Source organism: Xenopus tropicalis, chromosome 2 (genome assembly GCF_000004195.4).
Source record: "Xenopus tropicalis strain Nigerian chromosome 2, UCB_Xtro_10.0, whole genome shotgun sequence".
Lineage (NCBI taxonomy): Eukaryota > Metazoa > Chordata > Amphibia > Anura > Pipidae > Xenopus > Xenopus tropicalis.
The window spans coordinates 180,459,594-180,485,144 of NC_030678.2; the positions used below are offsets into that span (position 1 = coordinate 180,459,594).

At 48.9% G+C, this 25,551-nt stretch overlaps 1 protein-coding gene across 1 annotated transcript in view; it reads left to right on the forward strand.

Moving 5' to 3' along the window:
* Window positions 1–25,551, forward strand: part of dnhd1 (dynein heavy chain domain 1) — a 105,271-nt gene that overhangs the window by 36,683 nt on the left and 43,037 nt on the right. Inside the window, exons 10-19 of the mRNA XM_031897460.1 lie at window positions 163–439; window positions 12,581–12,708; window positions 13,605–13,803; window positions 14,087–14,178; window positions 14,642–14,858; window positions 19,394–19,519; window positions 20,013–20,110; window positions 20,523–23,580; window positions 23,662–23,788; window positions 25,349–25,532. Coding sequence (XP_031753320.1) covers window positions 163–439; window positions 12,581–12,708; window positions 13,605–13,803; window positions 14,087–14,178; window positions 14,642–14,858; window positions 19,394–19,519; window positions 20,013–20,110; window positions 20,523–23,580; window positions 23,662–23,788; window positions 25,349–25,532 — 4,506 coding nt within the window. The remainder of the gene's footprint in view (window positions 1–162; window positions 440–12,580; window positions 12,709–13,604; window positions 13,804–14,086; window positions 14,179–14,641; window positions 14,859–19,393; window positions 19,520–20,012; window positions 20,111–20,522; window positions 23,581–23,661; window positions 23,789–25,348; window positions 25,533–25,551) is intronic.

The following is a 25,551-nucleotide window of genomic DNA, read 5'->3' on the forward strand; positions in this document are numbered from 1 at the left end:
TCCCCACACTAAAGGTTCCTCCCTCTTCCCTTCCCCACACTAAAGGTTCCTCCCTCTTCCCTTCCACACACTAAAGGTTCCTCCCTCTTCCCTTCCCCACACTAAAGGTTCCTCCCTCTCTCTTCCCTGCCCCCACACTAAAGGTTCCTCCCTCTTCCTCAGCTGATGGACCAGTGGGACACATTCCTGCAGAAATTGAAGGAGACATCTGATTTTCTGAGCAGCCAGAAGGCTTCCATGGGATCCAGCCTCCAGGAGTCCTTCCAGATCTGCTACAGAGAGGCTGAGAGTCTGGTCAGCGCAGCCTCTGCTTCTGTTTATTCAGACCCCTCCCAAAATGCACCAGAGATGCTGAAAGAACTGGGCCAGTTGGGCCAGAGACTCCAAAAGCTGATGGCACAGCTCCTGGACTTGAGTTGTTCAAGAGAAGTTCTACACGGTGGGGGAATAATGATTGCTTGTGGGGCTCAGGGGCTGAGGAATATTACAGCAGACTATGCAGGATAAATAAGGGACGCCTGTCTCTTTAAGCTGGAGTTGGTACACAGAGCATACGCGCTCTTCATGAACACATCGCTGTCTCTCTGCTGTTGTCTATTGATACTTTTTTTATCTCTGGGGCTGAAGCAAAGGAGGTTTCACCAGCAGCATAGCAAGGGTTCCTACAGTCAGGCAGTTAAACTGTGAGATTCCCTGGCTATGGGGCTGGCAGTGGGCAGCATGGAGGTTTTGGAATTGAATGAAATGGGAAGAATGAAATTGGAATGGGAAGAATGAAATTGGAATGGGCAGAATGGAATTGAAATGGGGAGAATGAAATTGGAATGGGAAGAATTGAATTGGAATGGGGAGAATGGAATTGGAATGGGAAGAATGGAATTGGAATGGGAGGAATGGAATTGAAATGGGAAGAATGGAATTGGAATGGGAAGAATGGAATTGGAATGGGGAGAATGGAATTGGAATGGGGAGAATGAAATTGGAATGGGGAGAATGGAATTGGAATTGGGAGAATGAAATTGGATTGGGAAGAATGTAATTGGAAGGGGAGGAATGGAATTGAAATGGGAAGAATGGAATTGGAATGGGCAGAATGGAATTGAAATGGGGAGAATGAAATTGGAATGGGAAGAATGGAATTGGAATGGGGAGAATGAAATTGGAATGGGAAGAATGGAATTGGAATGGGAGGAATGGAATCGAAATGGGAAGAATGGAATTAAAATGGGAAGAATGGAATTGGAATGGGAAGAATGGAATTGGAATGGGGGGAATGAAATTGGAATGGGGAGAATGAAATTGGATTGGGAAGAATGGAATTGGAAGGGGAGGAATGGAATTGAAATGGGAAGAATGGAATTGGAATGTGGAGAATGGAACTGGAATGGGAAGAATGGAATTGGAATGGGAGGAATGGAATTGGAATGTGGAGAATGGAACTGAAATGGGAAGAATGGAATTGGAATGGGGAGAATGGAATTGGAATGGGAGGTATAGAATTGGAATGGGAAGAATGGAATTGGAATGGGGAGAATGGAATTGGAATGGGGAGAATGAAATTGGAATGGGGAGAATGGAATTGGAATGGGGAGAATGAAATTGGATTGGAAAGAATGGAATTGGAAGGGGAGGAATGGAATTGAAATGGGAAGAATGGAATTGGAATGGGAAGAATGGAATTGGAATAGGGAGGAATGGAACTGAAATGGGAAGAATGGAATTGGAATGGGAGAAATTAAATTGGAATGGGGAGAATGAAATTGGAATGGGAAGAATGAAATTGGAATGGGCAGAATGGAATTGGAATGGGAAGAATGGAATTGGAATGGGGAGAATGGAATTGGAATGGGGAGAATGAAATTGGAATGGGGAGAATGGAATTGGAATGGGGAGAATGAAATTGAAATGGGGAGAATGAAATTGGAATGGGAAGAATGGAATTGGAATGGGGAGAATGAAATTGGAATGGGAAGAATGGAATTGGAATGGGGAGAATGAAATTGGAATGGGCAGAATGGAATTGGAATGGGAAGAATGGAATTGGAATGGGGAGAATGGAATTGGAATGGGGAGAATGAAATTGGAATGGGAAGAATGGAATTGGAATGGGGAGAATGAAATTGAAATGGGGAGAATGAAATTGGAATGGGAAGAATGGAATTGGAATGGGGAGAATGAAATTGGAATGGGAAGAATGGAATTGGAATGGGAAGAATGGAATTGGAATGGGGAGAATGGAATTGGAATGGGGAGAATGAAATTGGAATAGGGAGAATGGAATTGGAATGGGGAGAATGAAATTGGATTGGGAAGAATGGAATAGGAAGGGGAGGAATGGAATTGAAATGGGAAGAATGGAATTGGAATGTGGAGAATGGAACTGAAATGGGAAGAATGGAATTGGAATGGGAGGAATGGAATTGGAATGTGGAGAATGGAACTGAAATGGGAAGAATGGAATTTTAATGGGGAGAATGGAATTGGAATGGGAGGTATGGAATTGGAATGGGGAGAATGAGATTGGATTGGGAAGAATGGAATTGAAATGGGAAGAATGGAATTGGAATGGGAAGAATGGAATTGGAATAGGGAGGAATGGAACTGAAATGGGAAGAATGGAATTGGAATGGGAGGAATTAAATTGGAATGGGCAGAATGGAATTGAAATGGGGAGAATGAAATTGGAATGGGAAAAATGGAATTGGAATGGGGAGAATGAAATTGGAATGGGAAGAATGAATTGGAATGGGAGGAATGGAATTGAAATGGGAAGAATGGAATTGGAATGGGGAGAATGGAATTGGAATGGGGAGAATGAAATTGGAATGGGGAGAATGGAATTGGAATGGGGAGAATGAAATTGGATTGCGAAGAATGGAATTGGAAGGGGAGGAATGGAATTGAAATGGGAAGAATGGAATTGGAATGGGAAGAATGGAATTGGAATGGGAGGAATGGAACTGAAATGGGAAGAATGGAATTGGAATGGGGAGAAAAAAATTGGAATGGGGAGAATGAAATTGGAATGGGAAGAATGAAATTGGAATGGGCAGAATGGAATTGAAATGGGGAGAATGAAATTGGAATGGGAAAAATGGAATTGGAATGGGGAGAATGAAATTGGAATGGGAAGAATGAATTGGAATGGGAGGAATGGAATTGAAATGGGAAGAATGGAATTGGAATGGGGAGAATGGAATTGGAATGGGGAGAATGAAATTGGAATGGGGAGAATGGAATTGGAATGGGGAGAATCAAATTGGATTGCGAAGAATGGAATTGGAAGGGGAGGAATGGAATTGAAATGGGAAGAATGGAATTGGAATGGGAAGAATGGAATTGGAATGGGAGGAATGGAACTGAAATGGGAAGAATGGAATTGGAATGGGGAGAAAAAAATTGGAATGGGGAGAATGAAATTGGAATGGGAAGAATGAAATTGGAATGGGCAGAATGGAATTGAAATGGGGAGAATGAAATTGGAATGGGAAAAATGGAATTGGAATGGGGAGAATGAAATTGGAATGGGAAGAATGAATTGGAATGGGAGGAATGGAATTGAAATGGGAAGAATGGAATTGGAATGGGGAGAATGGAATTGGAATGGGGAGAATGAAATTGGAATGGGGAGAATGGAATTGGAATGGGGAGAATGAAATTGGATTGCGAAGAATGGAATTGGAAGGGGAGGAATGGAATTGAAATGGGAAGAATGGAATTGGAATGGGAAGAATGGAATTGGAATGGGAGGAATGGAACTGAAATGGGAAGAATGGAATTGGAATGGGGAGAAAAAATTGGAATGGGGAGAATGAAATTGGAATGGGAGGAATGGAACTGAAATGGGAAGAATGGAATTGGAATGGGAGGAATGGAATTGGAATGTGGAGAATGGAACTGAAATGGGAAGAATGGAATTGGAATGGGAGGAATGGAATTGGAATGTGGAGAATGGAACTGAAATGGGAAGAATGGAATTGGAATGGGGAGAATGGAATTGGAATGGGAGGAATGGAATTGGAATGGGGAGAATGGAATTGGGAGAATGGAACTGAAATGGGAAGAATGGAATTGGAATGGGGAGAATGGAATTGGAATGGGGAGAATGGAATTGGAATGGGGAGAATAGAACTGAAATGGGAAGAATGGAATTGGAATGGGGAGAATGGAATTGGAATGGGGAGAATGGAATTGGAATGTGGAGAATGGAACTGAAATGGGAAGAATGGAATTGGAATGGGAGGAATGGAACTGAAATGGGGAGAATGGAATTGGAATGGGAGGAATGGAATTGGAATGGGGAGAATGGAATTGGAATGGGAGGAATGGAATTGGAATGGGGAGAATGGAACTGAAATGGGAAGAATGGAATTGGAATGGGGAGAATGGAATTGGAATGGGGAGAATGGAATTGGAATGGGGAGAATAGAACTGAAATGGGAAGAATGGAATTGGAATGGGGAGAATGGAATTGGAATGGGGAGAATGGAATTGGAATGTGGAGAATGGAACTGAAATGGGAAGAATGGAATTGGAATGGGGAGAATGGAATTGGAATGGGAGGTATGGAATTGGAATGGGAAGAATGGAATTGGAATGGGGAGAATGGAATTGGAATGGGAGGTATGGAATTGGAATTGGGAGAATGGAATTGGAATGGGGAGAATGGAATTGGAATGTGGAGAATGGAATTGGAATGGGGAGAATGGAATTGGAATGTGGAGAATGGAACTGAAATGGGAAGAATGCAATTGGAATGGGGAGAATGGAATTGGAATGTGGAGAATGGAACTGAAATGGGAAGAATGCAATTGGAATGGGAGGAATGAAATTGGAATTGGAGAATGGAATTGGAATGGGAGGAATGGAATTGGAATGGGGAGAATGGAATTGGAATTGGGAGAATGGAACTGAAATGGGAAGAATGGAATTGGAATGGGAGGAATGGAATTGGAATGTGGAGAATGGAATTGGAATGTGGAGAATGGAACTGAAATGGAAAGAATTAAATTGGAATGGGAGGAATGGAATTGGAATGTGGAGAAGGGAACTGAAATGGGAAGAATGGAATTGGAATGGGGAGAATGGAATTGGAATGGGAGGTATGGAATTGGAATGGGGAGAATGGAATTGGAATGTGGAGAAGGGAACTGAAATGGGAAGAATGGAATTGGAATGGGGAGAATGGAATTGGAATGGGAAGAATGGAATTGGAATGGGGAGAATAAAATTGGAATGGGGAGAATGAAATTGGAATGGGTGGAATGAAACTGAAATGGGAAGAATGGAATTGGAATAGGGAGAATGGAATTGGAATGGGAGGTATGAAATTGGAATGTGAGAATGAAATTGGAATGGGAAGAATGGAATTGGAATGGGGAGAAGGAAATTGGAATGGAATGGGGAGAATGTAATTGGAATGGGAGGAATGGAACTGAAATGGAAAGAATGGGATTGGAATAGGGAGAATGGAATTGGAATGGGGAGAATAGAATTGGAATGGGAAGAATGTAATTGGAATGGGGATAATGGAATTGGAATGGGAGGAATGGAATTGGAATGGGGAGAATGGAACTGAAATGGGAATAATGGAATTGGAATGGGGAGAATGGCGCTAAAATTGGAAGAATGGAATTGGAATGGGAGGAATGGAATTGGAATGGGGAGAATGGAATTGGAATGGGGAGAATTAAACTGGAATGGGGAGAATGGAATTGGAATGGGGAGAATGGAATTGGAATGGGGAGAATGGAATTGGAATGGGGAGAATGGAATTGGAATGGGGAGAATTGAATTGGAATGGGGTGAATGGAATTGGAATGGGAGGAACGGAATTGGAATGGGGAGAATGGAATTGAAATGGGGAGAATGGATTAAGAATAGGGAGAATGAAACTGGAATGGGGAGAATGGAATTGGGATGGGAGGAATGGAACTGAAATGGGAAGAATTAAATTGGAATGGGAGGAATGGTATTGGAATGGGGAGACTGGAACTGAAATGGGAAAAATGGAATTGGAATGGGAGGAATGGAACTGAAATGGGGAGACTGGAACTGAAATGGGAAAAATTAAATTGGAATGGGAGGAATGGTATTGGAATGGGGAGACTGGAACTGAAATGGGAAAAATGGAATTGGAATGGGAGGAATGGAACTGAAATGGGGAGACTGGAACTGAAATGGGAAGAATGAAATTGGAATGGGGAGAATGGAATTGGAATGGTAAGAATGGAATTGGAATGGGGAGAATGGAATTGGAATGGGAAGAATGGAATTGGAATGGGGAGAATAAAATTGGAATGGGGAGAATGAAATTGGAATGGGTGGAATGAAACTGAAATAGGTGGAATGAAACTAAAATGGGAAGAATGGAATTGGAATGGGGAGAATGGAGTTGGAATGGGAGGTATGGAATTGGAGTTGGGAGAATTGAACTGAAATGGGAAGAATGCAATTGGAATGGGGAGAATGAAATTGGAATGGGAGGAATGGAATTGCAATGGGAGGAATGGAATTGGAATGGGGAGAATGGAATTGGAATGGGGAGAATTAAACTGGAATGGGGAGAATGGAATTGGAATGGGGAGAACGGAATTGAAATGGGAGGAATGGAACTGAAATGGGAAGAATGGAATTGGAATGGGGAGAATGGAATTGGAATGGGGAGAATTGAATTGGAATGGGGTGAATGGAAATGGAATTGGAATGGGAGGAATGGAATTGGAATGGGGAGAATGGAATTGAAATGGGGAGAATGGATTAAGAATGGGGAGAATGAAACTGGAATGGGGAGAATGGAATTGGGATGGGAGGAATGGAACTGAAATGGGAAGAATTAAATTGGAATGGGAGGAATGGTATTGGAATGGGGAGACTGGAACTGAAATGGGAAGAATGGAATTGGAATGGGAGGAAGGGAACTGAAATGGGGAGACTGGAACTGAAATGGGAAGAATTAAATTGGAATGGGAGGAATGGAACTGAAATGGGGAGAATGGAACTCAAATGGGAAGAATGGAATTGGAATGGGAGGAATGGTATTGGAATGGGGAGATGAACTGAAATGGGAAGAATGGAATTGGGATGGGAGGGGAGGAATTGAACTGAAATTGGAAGAATTAAATTGGAATGAGAGGAATGGTATTGGAATGGGGAGACTGGAACTGAAATGGGAAAAATGGAATTGGAATGGGAGGAATGGAACTGAAATGGGGAGACTGGAACTGAAATGGGAAGAATGAAATTGGAATGGGGAGAATGGAATTGGAATGGGAAGAATGGAATTGGAATGGGAAGAATGGAATTGGAATGGGGAGAATGGAATTGGAATGGGAAGAATGGAATTGGAATGGGGAGAATGGAATTGGAAAGGGAAAAATGGAATTGGAACGGGGAGAATGGAATTGGAATGGGAAGAATGGAATTGGAATGGGGAGAATGGAATTGGAATGGGAAAAATGGAATTGGAATGGGGAGAATGGAATTGGAATGGGAAGAATGGAATTGGAATCGGAAGAATGGAATTGGAATGGGGAGAATGGAATTGGAATGGGGAGAATGGAATTGGAATGGGGAGAATGGAATTGGAATGGGAAGAATGGAATTGGAATGGGGAGAATGGAATTGGAAAGGGAAAAATGGAATTGGAATGGGGAGAATGGAATTGGAATGGGAAGAATGGAATTGGAATGGGGAGAATGGAATTGGAATGGGAAAAATGGAATTTGAATGCGGAGAATGGAATTGGAATCGGAAGAATGGAATTGGAATGGGAAGAATGGAATTGGAATGGGAAGAATGGAATTGGAATGGGGAGAATGGAATTGGAATGGGAAGAATGGAATTGTAATGGGGAGAATGGAATTGTAATGGGGAGAATGGAATTGGGATGGGGAGAATGGAATTGGGATGGAGAGAATGGAATTGAAAAGGGGAGAATGGAATTGGAATGAGAAGAATGGAATTGGAATGGGAGGAATGGTATTGGAATGGGGAGATGAACTGAAATGGGAAGAATGGAATTGGGATGGGAGGGGAGGAATTGAACTGAAATTGGAAGAATTAAATTGGAATGAGAGGAATGGTATTGGAATGGGGAGACTGGAACTGAAATGGGAAAAATGGAATTGGAATGGGAGGAATGGAACTGAAATGGGGAGACTGGAACTGAAATGGGAAGAATGAAATTGGAATGGGGAGAATGGAATTGGAATGGGAAGAATGGAATTGGAATGGGAAGAATGGAATTGGAATGGGGAGAATGGAATTGGAATGGGAAGAATGGAATTGGAATGGGGAGAATGGAATTGGAAAGGGAAAAATGGAATTGGAACGGGGAGAATGGAATTGGAACGGGAAGAATGGAATTGGAATGGGGAGAATGGAATTGGAATGGGAAAAATGGAATTGGAATGGGGAGAATGGAATTGGAATGGGAAGAATGGAATTGGAATCGGAAGAATGGAATTGGAATGGGGAGAATGGAATTGAATGGGGAGAATGGAATTGGAATGGGGAGAATGGAATTGGAATGGGAAGAATGGAATTGGAATGGGAGAATGGAATTGGAAAGGGAAAAATGGAATTGGAATGGGGAGAATGGAATTGGAATGGGAAGAATGGAATTGGAATGGGGAGAATGGAATTGGAATGGGAAAAATGGAATTTGAATGCGGAGAATGGAATTGGAATCGGAAGAATGGAATTGGAATGGGAAGAATGGAATTGGAATGGGAAGAATGGAATTGGAATGGGGAGAATGGAATTGGAATGGGAAGAATGGAATTGTAATGGGGAGAATGGAATTGTAATGGGGAGAATGGAATTGGGATGGGGAGAATGGAATTGGGATGGAGAGAATGGAATTGAAAAGGGGAGAATGGAATTGGAATGAGAAGAATGGAATTGGAATGGGGTGAATGTAATTGGAATGGGGAGAATGGAACTGAAATGGGAAGAATGGAATTGGAATGGGGAGAATGGAATTGGGATGGGAAGAATGGAATTGGAATGGGGAGAATGGAATTGGAATGGGAAAATGGAATTGGAATGGGGAGAATGGAATTGGAATGGGAAGAATGGAATTGGAATGGAATTGGAATGGGGAGAATTAAATTGGAATGGGAAGAATGGAATTGCAATGGGGAGAATGGAATTGGAATGGGGAGAATAGAATTGGAATGGGGAGAATGGAATTGGAATGGGAAGAATGGAATTGGAATAGGGAGAATGGAATTGGAACGGTAAAAATGGAATTGGAATGGGAAGAATGGAACTGAAATGGGAAGAATGGAATTGTAATGGGGAGAAAGGAATTGGAATGGGAAGAATGGAATTGGGAGAATGGAATTGGAATTGGAAGAATGAAATTGGAATGGGGAGAATGGAATTGGAATGGGGAGAATGGAATTGGAATGGGGAGAATTTAATTGGAATGGGGAGAATGTAATTGGTATGGGAAAAATGGAATTGGAATGGGAAGATTGGAATTGGAATGGGGAGAATGGAATTGGAATGGGAAGAACGGAATTGGAATAGAAAGAATGGAATTGCAATGGGGAGAATGAAATGGGAATTGGAAGAATTGAATTGGAATGGGGAGAACGGAATTGGAATGGGAAGAATGGAATTGGAATGGGGAGAATGGAATTGGAATTGGGAGAATGGAATTGGAATGGGGAGAATGGAATTGGAATGGGGAGAATAGAATTGGAATGGGAAGAATGGAACTGAAATGGGAAGAATGGACCTTAAGTGGAAAGAAGGGAATTGGAATGGGGAGAATGAAATTGGAATTGGGAGAATGGAATTGGAATGGGGAGAATGGAATTGGAATGGGGAGAATAGAATTGGAATGGGAAGAATGGAACTGAAATGGGAAGAATGGACCTTAAGTGGAAAGAAGGGAATTGGAATGGGAAGAATGGAATTGGAATGGAAAGAATGGAATTGGAATGGGGAGAATGGAATTGGAATGGGGAGAATGGACCTTAAGTGGAAAGAAGGGAATTGGAATGGGGAGAATGGAATTGGAATGGAAAGAATGGAATTGGAATGGGGAGAATGGAATTGGAATGGGGAGAATGGAATTGGAATGGGGAGAATGGAATTGGAATGGAGAGAATGGAATTGGAATGGGGAGAATGGAATTGGAATGGAGAGAATGGAATTGGAATGGGGAGAATGGAATTGGAAGAATTGAATTGGAATTGGAAGAATGGAATTGGAATGGAGAGAATTGAATTGGAATGGAGAAGAACGGAATTGGAATAGAAAGAATGGAATTGCAATGGGGAGAATGAAATGGGAATGGGGAGAATGGAATTGGAATGGGGAGAATGGAATTGGAATGGGGAGAATGGAATTGGAATGGAGAGAATGGAATTGGAATGGGGAGAATGGAATTGGAATGGGGAGAATGGAATTGGAATGGGGAGAATGGAATTGGAATGGGGAGAATGGAATTGGAATGGAGAGAATGGAATTGGAATGGGGAGAATGGAATTGGAATGGGGAGAATGGAATTGGAATGGGGAGAATGGAATTGGGATGGGGAGAATGGAATTGGAATTGAATGAATGGAATTGAAAAGGGGAGAATGGAATTGGAATGGGAAGAATGGCATTGGAATGGGGAGAATGGAATTGGAATGGGGAGAATGGAATTGGAATGGGGAGAATGGAACTGAAATGGGAAGAATGTAATTGGAATGGGAAGAATGGAGAGAATGGAATTGGAATGGGGAGAATGAAATTGGAATGGGAAGAATGGAATTGGAATGGGGAGAATGGAATTGGGATGGGGAGAATGGAATTGGAATTGAAAGAATGGAATTGAAAAGGGGAGAATGGAATTGGAATGGGAAGAATGAAATTGGAATGGGGAGAATGGAATTGGAATGGGGAGAATGGAACTGAAATGGGAAGAATGTAATTGGAATGGGGAGAAAGGAATTGGAATGGGAAGAATGTAATTGGAATGGGGAGAATGGAATTGGAATGGGAAAATGGAATTGGAATGGGAAGAATGGAGAGAATGGAATTGGAATGGGGAGAATGAAATTGGAATGGGAAGAATGGAATTGGAATGGGGAGAATGGAATTGGAATGGGGAGAATGGAATTGGAATGGGGAGAATGGAATTAGAATGGGAAAAATGGAATTGGAATGGGGAGAATGGAATTGGAATGGGGAGAATGGAATTGGAATGTAATTGGAATGGGAAGAATGGAACTGAAATGGGAAGAATGGAATAGTAATGGGGAGAAAAGAATTGGAATGGGAAGAATGGAATTGGAATGGGGAGAATGGAATTGGAAGAATGTAATTGGAATGAGGAGAATGTAATTGGAATGGGAAGAATGGAATTGGAATGGGGAGAATGGAATTGGAATGGGAAGAACGGAATTGGAATAGAAAGAATGGAATTGCAATGGGGAGAATGAAATGGGAATTGGAAGAATGGAATTGGAATAGGGAGAATGGAATTGGAATGGGGAGAATGGAATTGGAATGGGGAGAATGGAATTGGAATGGGGAGAATGGAATTGGAATGGAGAGAATTGAATTGGAATGGAGAGAATGAAATTGGAATGGAAAGAATGGAATTGGAATGGAAAGAATTGAATTGGAATGGGAAGAATGGAATAGGGATGGGGAGAATGGAATTGGAATGGAAAGAATGGAATTGGAATGGGGAGAATGGAATTGGAATGGGGAGAATGGAATTGGAAGGGGAGAATGGAATTGGAATGGAGAGAATGGAATTGGAATGGGGAGAATGGAATTGGAAGAATTGAATTGGAATTGGAAGAATGGAATTGGAATGGAGAGAATTGAATTGGAATGGAGAAGAACGGAATTGGAATAGAAAGAATGGAATTGCAATGGGGAGAATGAAATGGGAATGGGGAGAATGGAATTGGAATGGGGAGAATGGAATTGGAATGGGGAGAATGGAATTGGAATGGAGAGAATGGAATTGGAATGGGGAGAATGGAATTGGAATGGGGAGAATGGAATTGGAATGGGGAGAATGGAATTGGAATGGGGAGAATGGAATTGGAATGGAGAGAATGGAATTGGAATGGGGAGAATGGAATTGGAATGGGGAGAATGGAATTGGAATGGGGAGAATGGAATTGGAATGGAGAGAATGGAATTGGAATGGGGAGAATGGAATTGGAATGGGGAGAATGGAATTGGAATGGGGAGAATGGAATTGGAATGGGGAGAATGGAATTGGAATGGGGAGAATGGAATTGGAATGGAGAGAATGGAATTGGAATGGGGAGAATGGAATTGGAATGGGGAGAATGGAATTGGAATGGGGAGAATGGAATTGGAATGGAGAGAATGGAATTGGAATGGAAAGAATGGAATTGGAATGGAAAGAATGGAATTGGAATGGAAAGAATGGAATTGGAATGGGAAGAATGGAATTGGAATGGGGAGAATGGAATTGGAATGGGGAGAATGGAACTGAAATGGGAAGAATGCAGCCTGTGCTGTGCCAGTCTCTCAGTAACAAAGCAACACGGCATGCAGTTTCTCTCTGTAAATCTCGGGGTGTTGCCTTGCAGGAAAGACTTTCGACATATCGGCCATTGTGAGGGGGCAGCAGCGGTTGGAGGCACGAGAGGCAGTTTGGAGATTATGGAGCTCGAGCGCTGAGCAAGTCAGGGCCTGGAAACAAAAGCAGCTGCTACAGGTAAAGCAGGGAGGGGCCGACTTGCCCCGGGGTACCCCCACACTGTACTAGGGGCACACTCACTTACCTTTAGCTCTCTATTCTGCACTCGGCTGAGTGTCTCCTTGGGGTTCTGCACTCGGCTGAGTGTTTCCTTGTGCTTCTGCACTCGGCTGAGTGTTTCCTTGTGGTTCTGCACTCGGCTGAGTGTTTCCTTGTGTTTCTGCACTCGGATGAGTGTCTCCTTGTTCTTTTGCACTTGGCTGAGTGTCTCCTTGTGCTTCTGCACTCAGCTGAGTGTTTCCTTGTGGTTCTGCACTCGGCTGAGTGTCTCCTTGTGATTTTGCACTCGGCTGAGTGTCTCCTTGTGATTCTGCACTCGGCTGAGCGTCACCTTGTGGTTCTGCACTCAGCTGAGTGTTTCCTTGTGGTTCTGCACTCAGCTGAGTGTCTCCTTGTGGTTCTGCACTCGGCTGAGTGTCTCCTTGTGCTTCTGCACTCAGCTGAGTGTCTCCTTGTGCTTCTGCACTCAGCTGAGTGTTTCCTTGTGCTTCTGCACTCGGATGAGTGTCTCCTTGTGATTCTGCACTCGGCTGAGTGTCTCCTTGTGGTTCTGCAATCAGCTGAGTGTCTCCTTGTGGTTCTGCACTCGGCTGAGTGTCTCCTTGTGCTTCTGCATTCGGCTGAGTGTCTCCTTGTGGTTCTGCACTCGGCTGAGTGTCTCCTTGTGCTTCTGCACTCGGCTGAGTGTCTCCTTGTGCTTCTGCACTCGGATGAGTGTCTCCTTGTGATTCTGCACTCGGCTGAGTGTCTCCTTGTGCTTCTGCATTCGGCTGAGTGTCTCCTTGTGGTTCTGCACTCGGCTGAGTGTCTCCTTGTGCTTCTGCACTCGGCTGAGTGTCTCCTTGTGGTTTCAGGTAGATGCTGAGAGTGTGAAGGAGAAGATCCAGGGCTGGGGCAGAAGACTCCAAGACTTGGGGTCACTATTTTCGGGGGAAGACCCCCTAATTCGGAGGGTGCAAGACCACATTGAGGAATTTGCTGCACTGCTGCCATTGCTTGTGAGGCTGAGTAGCCCCGCCCTGAAGCCCAAACACTGGGAGACCATCTCTGCTGGTAACTGCTCCCGTGCACTACTACTCCCTTTATCCTAATGTTTAAGGGAAAGAGGGGGGTCAGGTAGGGGGGTTATGGAGAGTATAAGGGATAGGAGGCTTATGGAGGGCAAGTAAAGGGGGCAGTAGAGAGAAGGGACGGGTAATATCAGGCAAGGGCACAAGTATTGGGTATGGAAGCAATAGGGGGTAAGAGGGTAAGAGCTAAGGGCACTAAGGGTGATATTCCAGTAGCGGGGGGGGGGGTACATACCTCCCTTTTCTTATTTGTTTCTCTCTTCTAGTGATGGGGACAAAGCTTCCCGGGCCAGAGGAGCTGACACTCAGCGATTTGCTCACCTACCCATTCCTTCTGCACCAGGAGCTCATCCAGAAGGTAACGCCACGTACTAGATACCCCCGCCCATGCCCTGGGGGCACATTGGGGCCCATAATATTCATACAGTGGGAGGGGGGGGTTCTGCCGGTACAAATACTGAGGAACCACTTACCTGGGGTATTATACCCTTTAATTACGTTCCTGCCCTTAACCCTACAGATGCTGGCACAACCCTTCACCCAATGGGTCCGGACCATGTTATGCCAGGCTGGTTCTGCTCCCCTGGCACTTTATCAGTACTGCCAACAAACAGGGCTGATATTTGCCCCCTGCTGCCATCTTGGGTGTCTGGGAAACAATACTCAGCCCCATCTCCTTTATGTGCCCCCACTGGGGTGACAACAAGGGAAATTTTGGGGGCGCCAATCAATTCCCTATTGAATTATTGTACCCAGTAGTTATCCTGCGAGGCCCCGATTGGTCCTTTTAAGCCCTGCCCCTTTGTATCTCCTCCTCTCAGGTGATTGGCTCCGCCCAGAAAGAGAGGAGCTCGGCCCAGACCTTGCGCAGGGTGCGGAGCGTTTGGGAACAAAGAGAATTCCAACTCAATAGGTTCTTCCTCTGTGTCCGAACCCAAGATCCCTCCCCAGATCCGTCCCAGAGGCCCCCCAGTGGGAGGTTCCAGGAGGCTGAGGAAGGGTTAACGACCAAGGACAGTGGCACATTCTTACTCAAGGGTGAGTGGTTTTACCCCACAACATACCCCTCCCATGCACCAATGTTCCCACCCACCCAAAAGTACTTACCCCTTCCACTTGTACAGGGTCTAAAGCTGAACAACGGGGGTGGGGCTTACAGCATCCGGGGTGGGGCAGTGATGCTGGGGGTGGACATGATGACATCAGGAGCGGGCAGGATTATGTCATGGGGGGGGTTATTGCAGATGCAATTGGCTGGATTTCTGTCAAGTTTTCTCAATGAACTGTTTATTTACTGGGACAGGTAAGAACCCTGTGTGCATTCTGCCCTCCCACCCCCTGCCCATACCCCTCCCACCCACAAGTACTTACTGACACCCCCTGCCCATACCCCTCCCACCCACAAGTACTTACTGACACCCCCTGCCCATACCCCTCCCACCCACAAGTACTTACTGACACCCCCTGCCCATACTCCTCCCACCCACAAGTACTTACTGACACCCCCTGCCCATACCCCTCCCACCCACAAGTACTTACTGACACCCCCTGCCCATACCCTCCCACCCACAAGTACTTACTGACACCCCCTGCCCATACTCCTCCCACCCACAAGTACTTACTGACACCCCTGCCCATACCCCTCCCACCCACAAGTACTTACTGACACCCCTGCCCATACTCCTCCCACCCACAAGTACTTACTGACACCCCCTGCCCATACCCCTCCCACCCACAAGTACTTACTGGCACCCCCTGCCCATACTCCTCCACCCACAAGTACTTACTGACACCCCCTGCCCATACCCCTCCCACCCACAAGTACTTACTGACACCCCCTGCCCATACCCCTCCCACCCACAAGTACTTACTGGCACCCCCTGCCCATACTCCTCCCACCCACAAGTACTTACTGACACCCCCTGCCCATACCCCTCCACCCACAAGTACTTACTGACACCCCCTGCCCATACCCCTCCCACCCACAAGTACTTACTGACACCCCCTGCCCATACTCCTCCCACCCACAAGTACTTACTGGCACCCCCTGCCCATACCCCTCCCACCCACAAGTACTTACTGGCACCCCCTGCCCATACTCCTCCCACCCACAAGTACTTACTGACACCCCTGCCCATACCCCTCCCACCCACAAGTACTTACTGACACCCCCTGCCCATACCCCTCCCACTCACAAGTACTTACTGACACCCCCTGCCCATACTCCTCCCACCCACAAGTACTTACTGACACCCCCTGCTCATACCCCTCCCACCCACAAGTACTTACTGACACCCCCTGCCCATACTCCTCCCACCCACAAGTACTTACTGACACCCCCTGCCCATACTCCTCCCACCCACAAGTACTTACTGACACCCCCTGCCCATACCCCTCCCACCCACAAGTACTTACTGACACCCCCTGCCCATACTCCTCCCACCCACAAGTACTTACTGACACCCCCTGCTCATACCCCTCCCACCCACAAGTACTTACTGACACCCCCTGCCCATACTCCTCCCACCCACAAGTACTTACTGACACCCCCTGCCCATACTCCTCCCACCCACAAGTACTTACTGACACCCCCTGCCCATACTCCTCCCACCCACAAGTACTTACTGACACCCCCTGCCATACTCCTCCCACCCACAAGTACTTACTGACACCCCCTGCCCATACCCCTCCCACCCACAAGTACTTACTGACACCCCCTGCCCATACCCCTCCCACCCACAAGTACTTACTGGCACCCCCTGCCCATACTCCTCCCACCCACAAGTACTTACTGACACCCCCTGCCCATACCCCTCCCACCCACAAGTACTTACTGACACCCCCTGCCCATACTCCTCCCACCCACAAGTACTTACTGACACCCCCTGCCCATACTCCTCCCACCCACAAGTACTTACTGACACCCCCTGCCCATACCCCTCCCACCCACAAGTACTTACTGACACCCCCTGCCCATACCCCTCCCACCCACAAGTACTTACTGGCACCCCCTGCCCATACTCCTCCCACCCACAAGTACTTACTGACACCCCCTGCCCATACCCCTCCCACCCACAAGTACTTACTGACACCCCCTGCCCATACCCCTCCCACCCACAAGTACTTACTGACACCCCCTGCCCATACCCCTCCCACCCACAAGTACTTACTGGCACCCCCTGCCCATACTCCTCCCACCCACAAGTACTTACTGACACCCCCTGCCCATACCCCTCCCACCCACAAGTACTTACTGACACCCCCTGCCCATACCCCTCCCACCCACAAGTACTTACTGACACCCCCTGCCCATACCCCTCCCACCCACAAGTACTTACTGACACCCCCTGCCCATACTCCTCCCACCCACAAGTACTTACTGACACCCCCTGCCCATACCCCTCCCACCCACAAGTACTTACTGGCACCCCCTGCCCATACCCCTCCCACCCACAAGTACTTACTGACACCCCCTGCCCATACTCCTCCCACCCACAAGTACTTACTGACACCCCCTGCTCATACCCCTCCCACCCACAAGTACTTACTGGCACCCCCTGCCCATACCCCTCCCACCCACAAGTACTTACTGACACCCCCTGCCCATACTCCTCCCACCCACAAGTACTTACTGACACCCCCTGCCCATACCCCTCCCACCCACAAGTACTTACTGGCACCCCCTGCCCATACCCCTCCCACCCACAAGTACTTACTGACACCCCCTGCCCATACTCCTCCCACCCACAAGTACTTACTGGCACCCCCTGCCCATACCCCTCCCACCCACAAGTACTTACTGGCACCCCCTGCCCATACCCCTCCCACCCACAAGTACTTACTGACACCCCCTGCCCATACCCCTCCCACCCACAAGTACTTACTGACACCCCCTGCCCATACCCCTCCCACCCACAAGTACTTACTGGCACCCCCTGCCCATACTCCTCCCACCCACAAGTACTTACTGACACCCCTTGCCCATACTCCTCCCACCCACAAGTACTTACTGACACCCCCTGCCCATACCCCTCCCACGCACAAGTACTTACTGACACCCCCTGCCCATACCCCTCCCACCCACAAGTACTTACTGACACCCCCTGCCCATACCCCTCCCACCCACAAGTACTTACTGACACCCCCTGCCCATACCCCTCCCACCCACAAGTACTTACTGACACCCCCTGCCCATACCCCTCCCACCCACAAGTACTTACTGACACCCCCTGCCCATACCCCTCCCACCCACAAGTACTTACTGACACCCCCTGCCCATACTCCTCCCACCCACAAGTACTTACTGACACCCCCTGCCCATACTCCTCCCACCCACAAGTACTTACTGACACCCCCTGCCCATACCCCTCCCACCCACAAGTACTTACTGACACCCCTGCCCATACCCCTCCCACCCACAAGTACTTACTGACACCCCCTGCCCATACCCCTCCCACCCACAAGTACTTACTGACACCCCCTGCCCATACTCCTCCCACCCACAAGTACTTACTGACACCCCTGCCCATACCCCTCCCACCCACAAGTACTTACTGACACCCCCCTGCCCATACCCCTCCCACCCACAAGTACTTACTGACACCCCTGCCCATACCCCTCCCACCCACAAGTACTTACTGACACCCCCTGCCCATTACCCCTCCCACCCACAAGTACTTACTGACACCCCCTGCCCATACCCCTCCCACCCACAAGTACTTACTGACACCCCCTGCCCATACCCCTCCCACCCACAAGTACTTACTGACACCCCCTGCCCATACCCCTCCCACCCACAAGTACTTACTGACACCCCCTGCCCATACCCCTCCCACCCACAAGTACTTACTGACACCCCCTGCCCATACTCCTCCCACCCACAAGTACTTACTGACACCCCCTGCCCATACCCCTCCCACCCACAAGTACTTACTGACACCCCCTGCCCATACCCCTCCCACCCACAAGTACTTACTGGCACCCCCTGCCCATACTCCTCCCACCCACAAGTACTTACTGGCACCCCCTTCCCATACCCCTCCCACCCACAAGTACTTACTGACACCCCTGCCCATACCCCTCCCACCCACAAGTACTTACTGACACCCCCTTCCCATACCCCTCCCACCCACAAGTACTTACTGACACCCCCTGCCCATACCCCTCCCACCCACAAGTACTTACTGACACCCCCTGCCCATACTCCTCCCACCCACAAGTACTTACTGGCACCCCCTTCCCATACCCCTCCCACCCACAAGTACTTACTGACACCCCTGCCCATACCCCTCCCACCCACAAGTACTTACTGACACCCCCTTCCCATACCCCTCCCACCCACATGTACTTACTGACACCCCCTGCCCATACCCCTCCCACCCACATGTACTTACTGACACCCCCTGCCCATACCCCTCCCACCCACATGTACTTACTGACACCCCCTGCCCATACCCCTCCCACCCACATACATGTGTTATCCCTACCACAAGAGACATAACTGGCCCTTTAAGGATCAGTACAAGCCCAATACATTGCCCCTGACTAATTCCTGTCTCTTTTGTCTCTTGCAGACGTGGGGTCACTATACCGGGAGTTGGGGGACAGCCTTCTCTCCCTCCACATGGTTAATGCCTCGTATCTTTCCTCTGACATGAAGAAGGAGGTTTCTGATTGGACGCAGAAGCTGCAGAGTCTGGGTAATGCGGATTGGTCTGATTGTGTGGTTATGGGGCTCCCTGGCAGCAATGGGACTAGGCTGAAGTGAACCCCAAAAATGGACTGGCGAGTCAGGGGCCAAAACCTTATTTCTGAATCCCATGTTGAGGATGAAGATTCCATTCATGTTGGTGGATCTGTAGGGGTAAATGTAGAGCAAATGGACCCGATCATTGAAATGTGAAACTTGGAGCTGAAGAAGCTGCTGGATGAGGAGCGAAACGTTGTCACTGGTCACTCAGGTCCATTTGCTCTGGATTTACTGACACCAGATGCACATAGTTCTATAGCGCGGGCTGCACTGGCGAAGAATACGGGCCCCTGACTGGCTCATTGTATATGGCAGCCTGGCCGTGCTGGGGGGCCCACGTGGCATGGGACCTGCCTTTGCCCTCGGCTGTACATGGGGGAGGGGTGGGGGGCAGATCCATTGGGCCCCAGTTGCGCGGCTCAGATAATGTCTCTGTGTTTCAGGTCGTTCCCTCGACCTGTGGATCAGCTTCCAGGAGAAGTTTGTCTTTCTGACCCGGATCCAGCAGGAACTTCATCTCCCTCTGCCCAGTCATCAAGCTGTGAGGATTCTCTTTATTTCCTTCTTGTTACAGAGTGCAAGCTCTGGGGGTTAGCCTTGCCAGTTATTTCCTTCCAGTTACTAATCCTTGGGCCTGTTCTTCTCAGGGATCCAAGGTGGGCTGAGAAGGTGACGGAGGGGTGACAGGTAGACACTGCCTTGGGCAGCTGGGTGTAGAGGGGGCTGCTGAGGGTAATGTGATGCCGATGCCCCTGCAGATATCTCCATAATGAATTTAGGGTCATTAGATGAGCTGCAGTCCAGCAGAATCACTGGGTGGTCTCTCACAATTGCCCCCTTGGGTGACACATGGGCCTATGGTGGGCCAGTATGATTGACAGGAGCCGGACTGTGTGTTGGGCCTTCAGCGCTCCCACTGCAATATCTCACCCTTCCTTTTCTCTCTTCTGTAGACGGAGGAGTACCAGTCCGTTGAGCGGAGCTACCGGGCATTGCTCGGGGCCACAGTACGAGACCCACGGGTTTTATCTGTCCTGAGCCGCCCCTCTAGCAGCCAAGAAGGGGAGTTCCATGGCGAGGCTCTGTGTGACGCCCTCCACAGGGGAATCAGTGCCATGGAGAAGATAGTGGAAGGCTTAGAGGGAGTGTTGGACTCATTCCGCTCCGTCTGCCCGCGACTCTTCTTCTTGAGTGACCCGGACCTGCTGAGAGTTCTGACGGCATCTGCAGAACCGGAGGAGCGCTTGCCCTGTGCCCTCCTGTGCTTTCCTAAGCTCACCAATGTGCTCTTCCAGGAGCAGCCTCCAAAGCCGACGGACTTCCCTCTGTACAGCAGTAGGGCACTGACAGTTGGGGTTGTTGGCAGCTACAAGGAGACGCTCAGTCTGAACTCTCCTATTTCAGGGAATTTGGAGGCCACTACATGGCTGTCAGAACTGGAGAGAGGGCTGAAGGGGGCACTCTTTAGCCAACTGGACAAATGCCTATGTTATCAGAGAGCGGTGGGAGACCAGGCTGTTACCTACAGTGGGGGTGCCCAGACGTGGGCAGCAAGAGTGACTGCTTTCCCCTGGCAGTGCCTGGCAGTGAGCGAGGAAATACTCTGGTGTGAGGCCATAGAGACCTTTCTTTTTACTCCGCACAGAGCTTCGCTGAAGAACAAAGCACAACAGAAGGTGACCACCTTGGCGCGCGTCTTGCCTGAGCTGCACGCAGTGGGCGGAGTCTCCAAGGCCGGGGTGCATCTGGCACAGGCGGTGCTGTCTGCCTGGATTACACTTGCGTGCCTACAGAGGGATCGAACCTGCGCTTTAGTAGATGAGGGGGTCCAGTCATGTGATTCCTTTGCATGGGTAAAGATCTTCAAATACCGAACTCAAGCAGAACCGGTCCAGACACTAGAGACACGGAGAAGTCAGGTAGCGAGTGGCAGGGAGAGTCCGGGCAACGCCGCTGAGAAAATAGAAAAAGCTGAGGATCCTCCAGATGCATGTGGGGTAACCACTTCAGGGGGTGAAGGGCAGAGTGTAGGGTCACTTGGCATTCAGATGACCCCCAGCGTATATGCTGAGGTGTTGGGTTCCCAGCTGCCATATTGTTATGAATACGTTGGCCTAGACACCGGCATTGTAGGGTGTCCACTGTCTGACAGGGTCACCTTGGGTTTGATCCTCGCCCTGCAACAGTACCAATGTGGGGCTGTGATTGGTCAGGATAATGACAGTAGAACTCAAACTCTAGTTGCCCTGGGCAGTGCCCTGGGGTGTCAGGTGGTGGTTCTGAAATGTTGGGCTGAGACGAAGTTAGGGAGGGTGAGCCAGCACCTTCGTGGGGCACTGCAAGGGGGAGCATGGTTGGTGCTAGACAGTGTTCACCAACTTAGCGCCAAGGTGCAGTCCTCACTAGGGCAGCTTCTCCTGGAGATCCAGTCTTCCTGCCAAGCTTTGTTGCCCAAGGACCGAACTAGGGACAGTGTACAGGGGGTATCAAGCCCTAATGATGTATGTTATCTGCCCCAGGAAATAGGCAGTATCCAGCTTGAGGGCCGTGCCATTACTGTTAGAGAGAGTTATGGCTGCTTCATGACTCTTCCTGACTCTACCAGCACTCTGGCCTCTAATCTGAGCCTTCTCCTGAGGCCAGTGTCCTTAGTAGCTCCTGATCTGCACCCAACTGCTGAAATCATGCTAATGGCTGCTGGTTTCCTACAGCCCTCACACTTGGCCTCCAAGGTCTCCTGTTTCTTCCGGCTCGCACGGGAGTCTGGGGCTCTAACAGGGAACTCCTGCTTTTCACTCATGAGAAGTGTGCTGAGACGGGCAGAATTGCTTCTAAAAAGGAGAAATATGTCTCGCTGTGCAGAAGGGCAAGAAGGGCAGGGTGGAGATTTCCAAGAACCCACTGAGAAACAAACAAGCCAGTCTTTGGGTTCCCACTTCCAGCTGGACATGGATCTGGAGCAGGAGAAGCTTTTGCTGAGGGTTCTCTCTTCTGCTCTGCTCCTTGAACACCCATTTGATAGACACAATCATCTGATGGACCTTCTGAAAGGAGTCTTCCCAATGTGCTCCTCACCTCTCCTCTGCCCTGAGCCCTGGGCTTCCCTTCAGAGCACCATTGATCAGGAGGTGAATGAATTAGGACTTAGAGTGCACTCTGAGTTCTGCGGCAAAGTCATTCAGCTCTTCCATGCTATTCAGCAAAGTCCAGGGGTCCTACTCACAGGCCCCCCTGGCAGTGGTAAAACGTCATGTTGGAGAGTCCTATCTCGAGTTATAAACCGGCTGGCAGGCAGTGCGGATATGCAGGGGGTCCCAAGTGAATATACATATAATGCTGTGCAACCCACCCATCTATTCCCCAGCAGTTACTCAGCCCAGGAACTATTTGGGGGTCTAGAAGAGGCAAAATGGAAAGAAGGCATCATCCCCCCTATTCTACAAAGAGCAACACAGGGATTTGGGGCATCCAAATGGCTTGTTCTTGATGGACCTGCAGCCCCCAAATGGCTGGAGCCAGTTTCTTGCCTCTTTGGTCACCACCCGGTCCTGACCCTGGCAAATGGTCAGCATCTTTGCCTGCAAGACCCCACTAAAGTTATATTTGAGATGACAGATGCGTCCGCTATTACCCCTGCGCTCTTGGCGTCCTGTTCCATGGTGTACGTTGGAGGAAGGGACACCTGGAGGGCAGTTCTGGCATCGTTCATGTCCACGTTGTACGTAAGATACCAAATCAAGGAAAGCACAGCCCTTCATCTCCAGAGCTTGAGTGAGAGCCTTAGTGCTCAACTCCTGTCCTTCCTGGAGGAGCATTGTACCCCGGCCCTGTACCCTCATTGCACCCAGTCTGTGCATACGGCTCAAGGAGTACAGGAGGTCTCTTCCTTCTGTGCCATCCTACAGTCGCTAATGGACCAGCACCTACTGAGGCACTGTGGACCAGAAGCATCATCTGAGACTGAACTACAGAACACAGGACCCCAGGGGGTCGCTAGTCAGAAAACTCATGGTAAGAAGGTTCATCAGTTATTAAAATCCTGGAACAAAATATAAAAAATGTTTGTATATTGTACAGCTCCTTCTATTGCAGATACCTGCCCAGAAAAACTAGACAACTTACCTACAGACCAAGCCAATACCCCGCACCACCACCGGATGGTACATACCTACTTCCTCTACTCCATCATCTGGGGCTTTGGTGGTCACCTTCACCCAAAGTAAGCATTAATCTTGACCTCTATCCTCTAATGACTCTCCCTTATACCCACTAATGGGGACAGTCCCACCACTCTCCCTTCTACCCACTAGTGGGGACAGTCCCACCACTCTCCCTCGTACCCACTAGTGGGGACTGTCCCACCACTTTCCCTCGTACCCACTAATGGGGACAGTCCCACCATTCTCCCTCGTACCCACTAGTGGGGACAGTCTCACCACTCTCCCTCGTACCCACTAGTGGGGACAGTCCCACCACTCTCCATCGTACCCACTAGTGGGGACAGTCCCACCACTCTCCCTCGTACCCACTAGCGGGGACAGTCCCGCCACTCTCCCTCGTACCCACTAGCGGGGACAGTCCCACCACTCTCCCTCGTACCCACTAGCGGGGACAGTCCCACCACTCTCCCTCGTACCCACTAGCGGGGACAGTCCCACCACTCTCCCTCGTAACCACTAGCGGGGACAGTCCCACCACTCTCCCTCGTAACCACTAGCGGGGACAGTCCCACCACTCTCCCTCGTACCCACTAGTGGGGACAGTCCCACCAATCTCCCTCGTACCCACTAATGGGGACAGTCCCACCACTCTCCCTCGTACCCACTAATGGGGACAGTCCCACCACTCACCCTCGTACCCACTAATGGGGACAGTCCCACCACTCTCCCGTGTACCCACTAGTGGGGACAGTCCCACCATGCTCCCTCGTACCCACTAATGGGGACAGTCCCACCATGCTCCCTCGTACCCACTAATGGGGACGGTCCCACCACTCTCCCTCGTACCCACTAGCGGGGACAGTCCCACCACTCTCCCTCGTACCCACTAATGGGGACAGTCCCACCGCTCTCCCTCGTACCCACTAATGGGGACAGTCCCACCAATCTCCCTCGTACCCACTAATGGGGACAGTCCCACCACTCTCCCTCGTACCCACTAATGGGGACAGTCCCACCACTCTCCCTCGTACCCACTAATGGGGACAGTCCCACCAATCTCCCTCGTACCCACTAATGGGGACAGTCCCACCACGCTCCCTCGTACCCACTAGCGGGGACAGTCCCACCACTCTCCCGTGTACCCACTAGTGGGGACAGTCCCACCATGCTCCCTCGTACCCACTAATGGGGACAGTCCCACCACGCTCCCTCGTACCCACTAATGGGGACAGTCCCACCACTCTCCCTCGTACCCACTAGCGGGGACAGTCCCACCACTCTCCCTCGTACCCACTAATGGGGACAGTCCCACCGCTCTCCCTCGTACCCACTAATGGGGACAGTCCCACCAATCTCCCTCGTACCCACTAATGGGGACAGTTCCACCACTCTCCCTCGTACCCACTAATGGGGACAGTCCCACCACTCTCCCTCGTACCCACTAATGGGGACAGTCCCACCACTCACCCTCGTACCCACTAATGGGGACAGTCCCACCAATCTCCCTCGTACCCACTAATGGGGACTGTCCCACCACTCCCCCTCGTACCACTAATGGGGATAGTCCCACTACTTTCCCTGCTGCCTTCTAATACAGACATTCATATTCCTATCTGCAGACAACACACAAAGTTTGATGCATTTCTCCGTGAGAAGCTTCAGGACCTCTTGTTAAGCACTGATATTCCTTCAGGCACTTCTCTGTTTGATATATTGCCTGGCCCAGATGGAGGAAGCTTTAGATCCAGCCATGAAATGTGCCCTAGGGGGTTGAGTCTTGGTGGATTTGTTGCTCTTCCACAGGTAATTAAATTCTAAATCT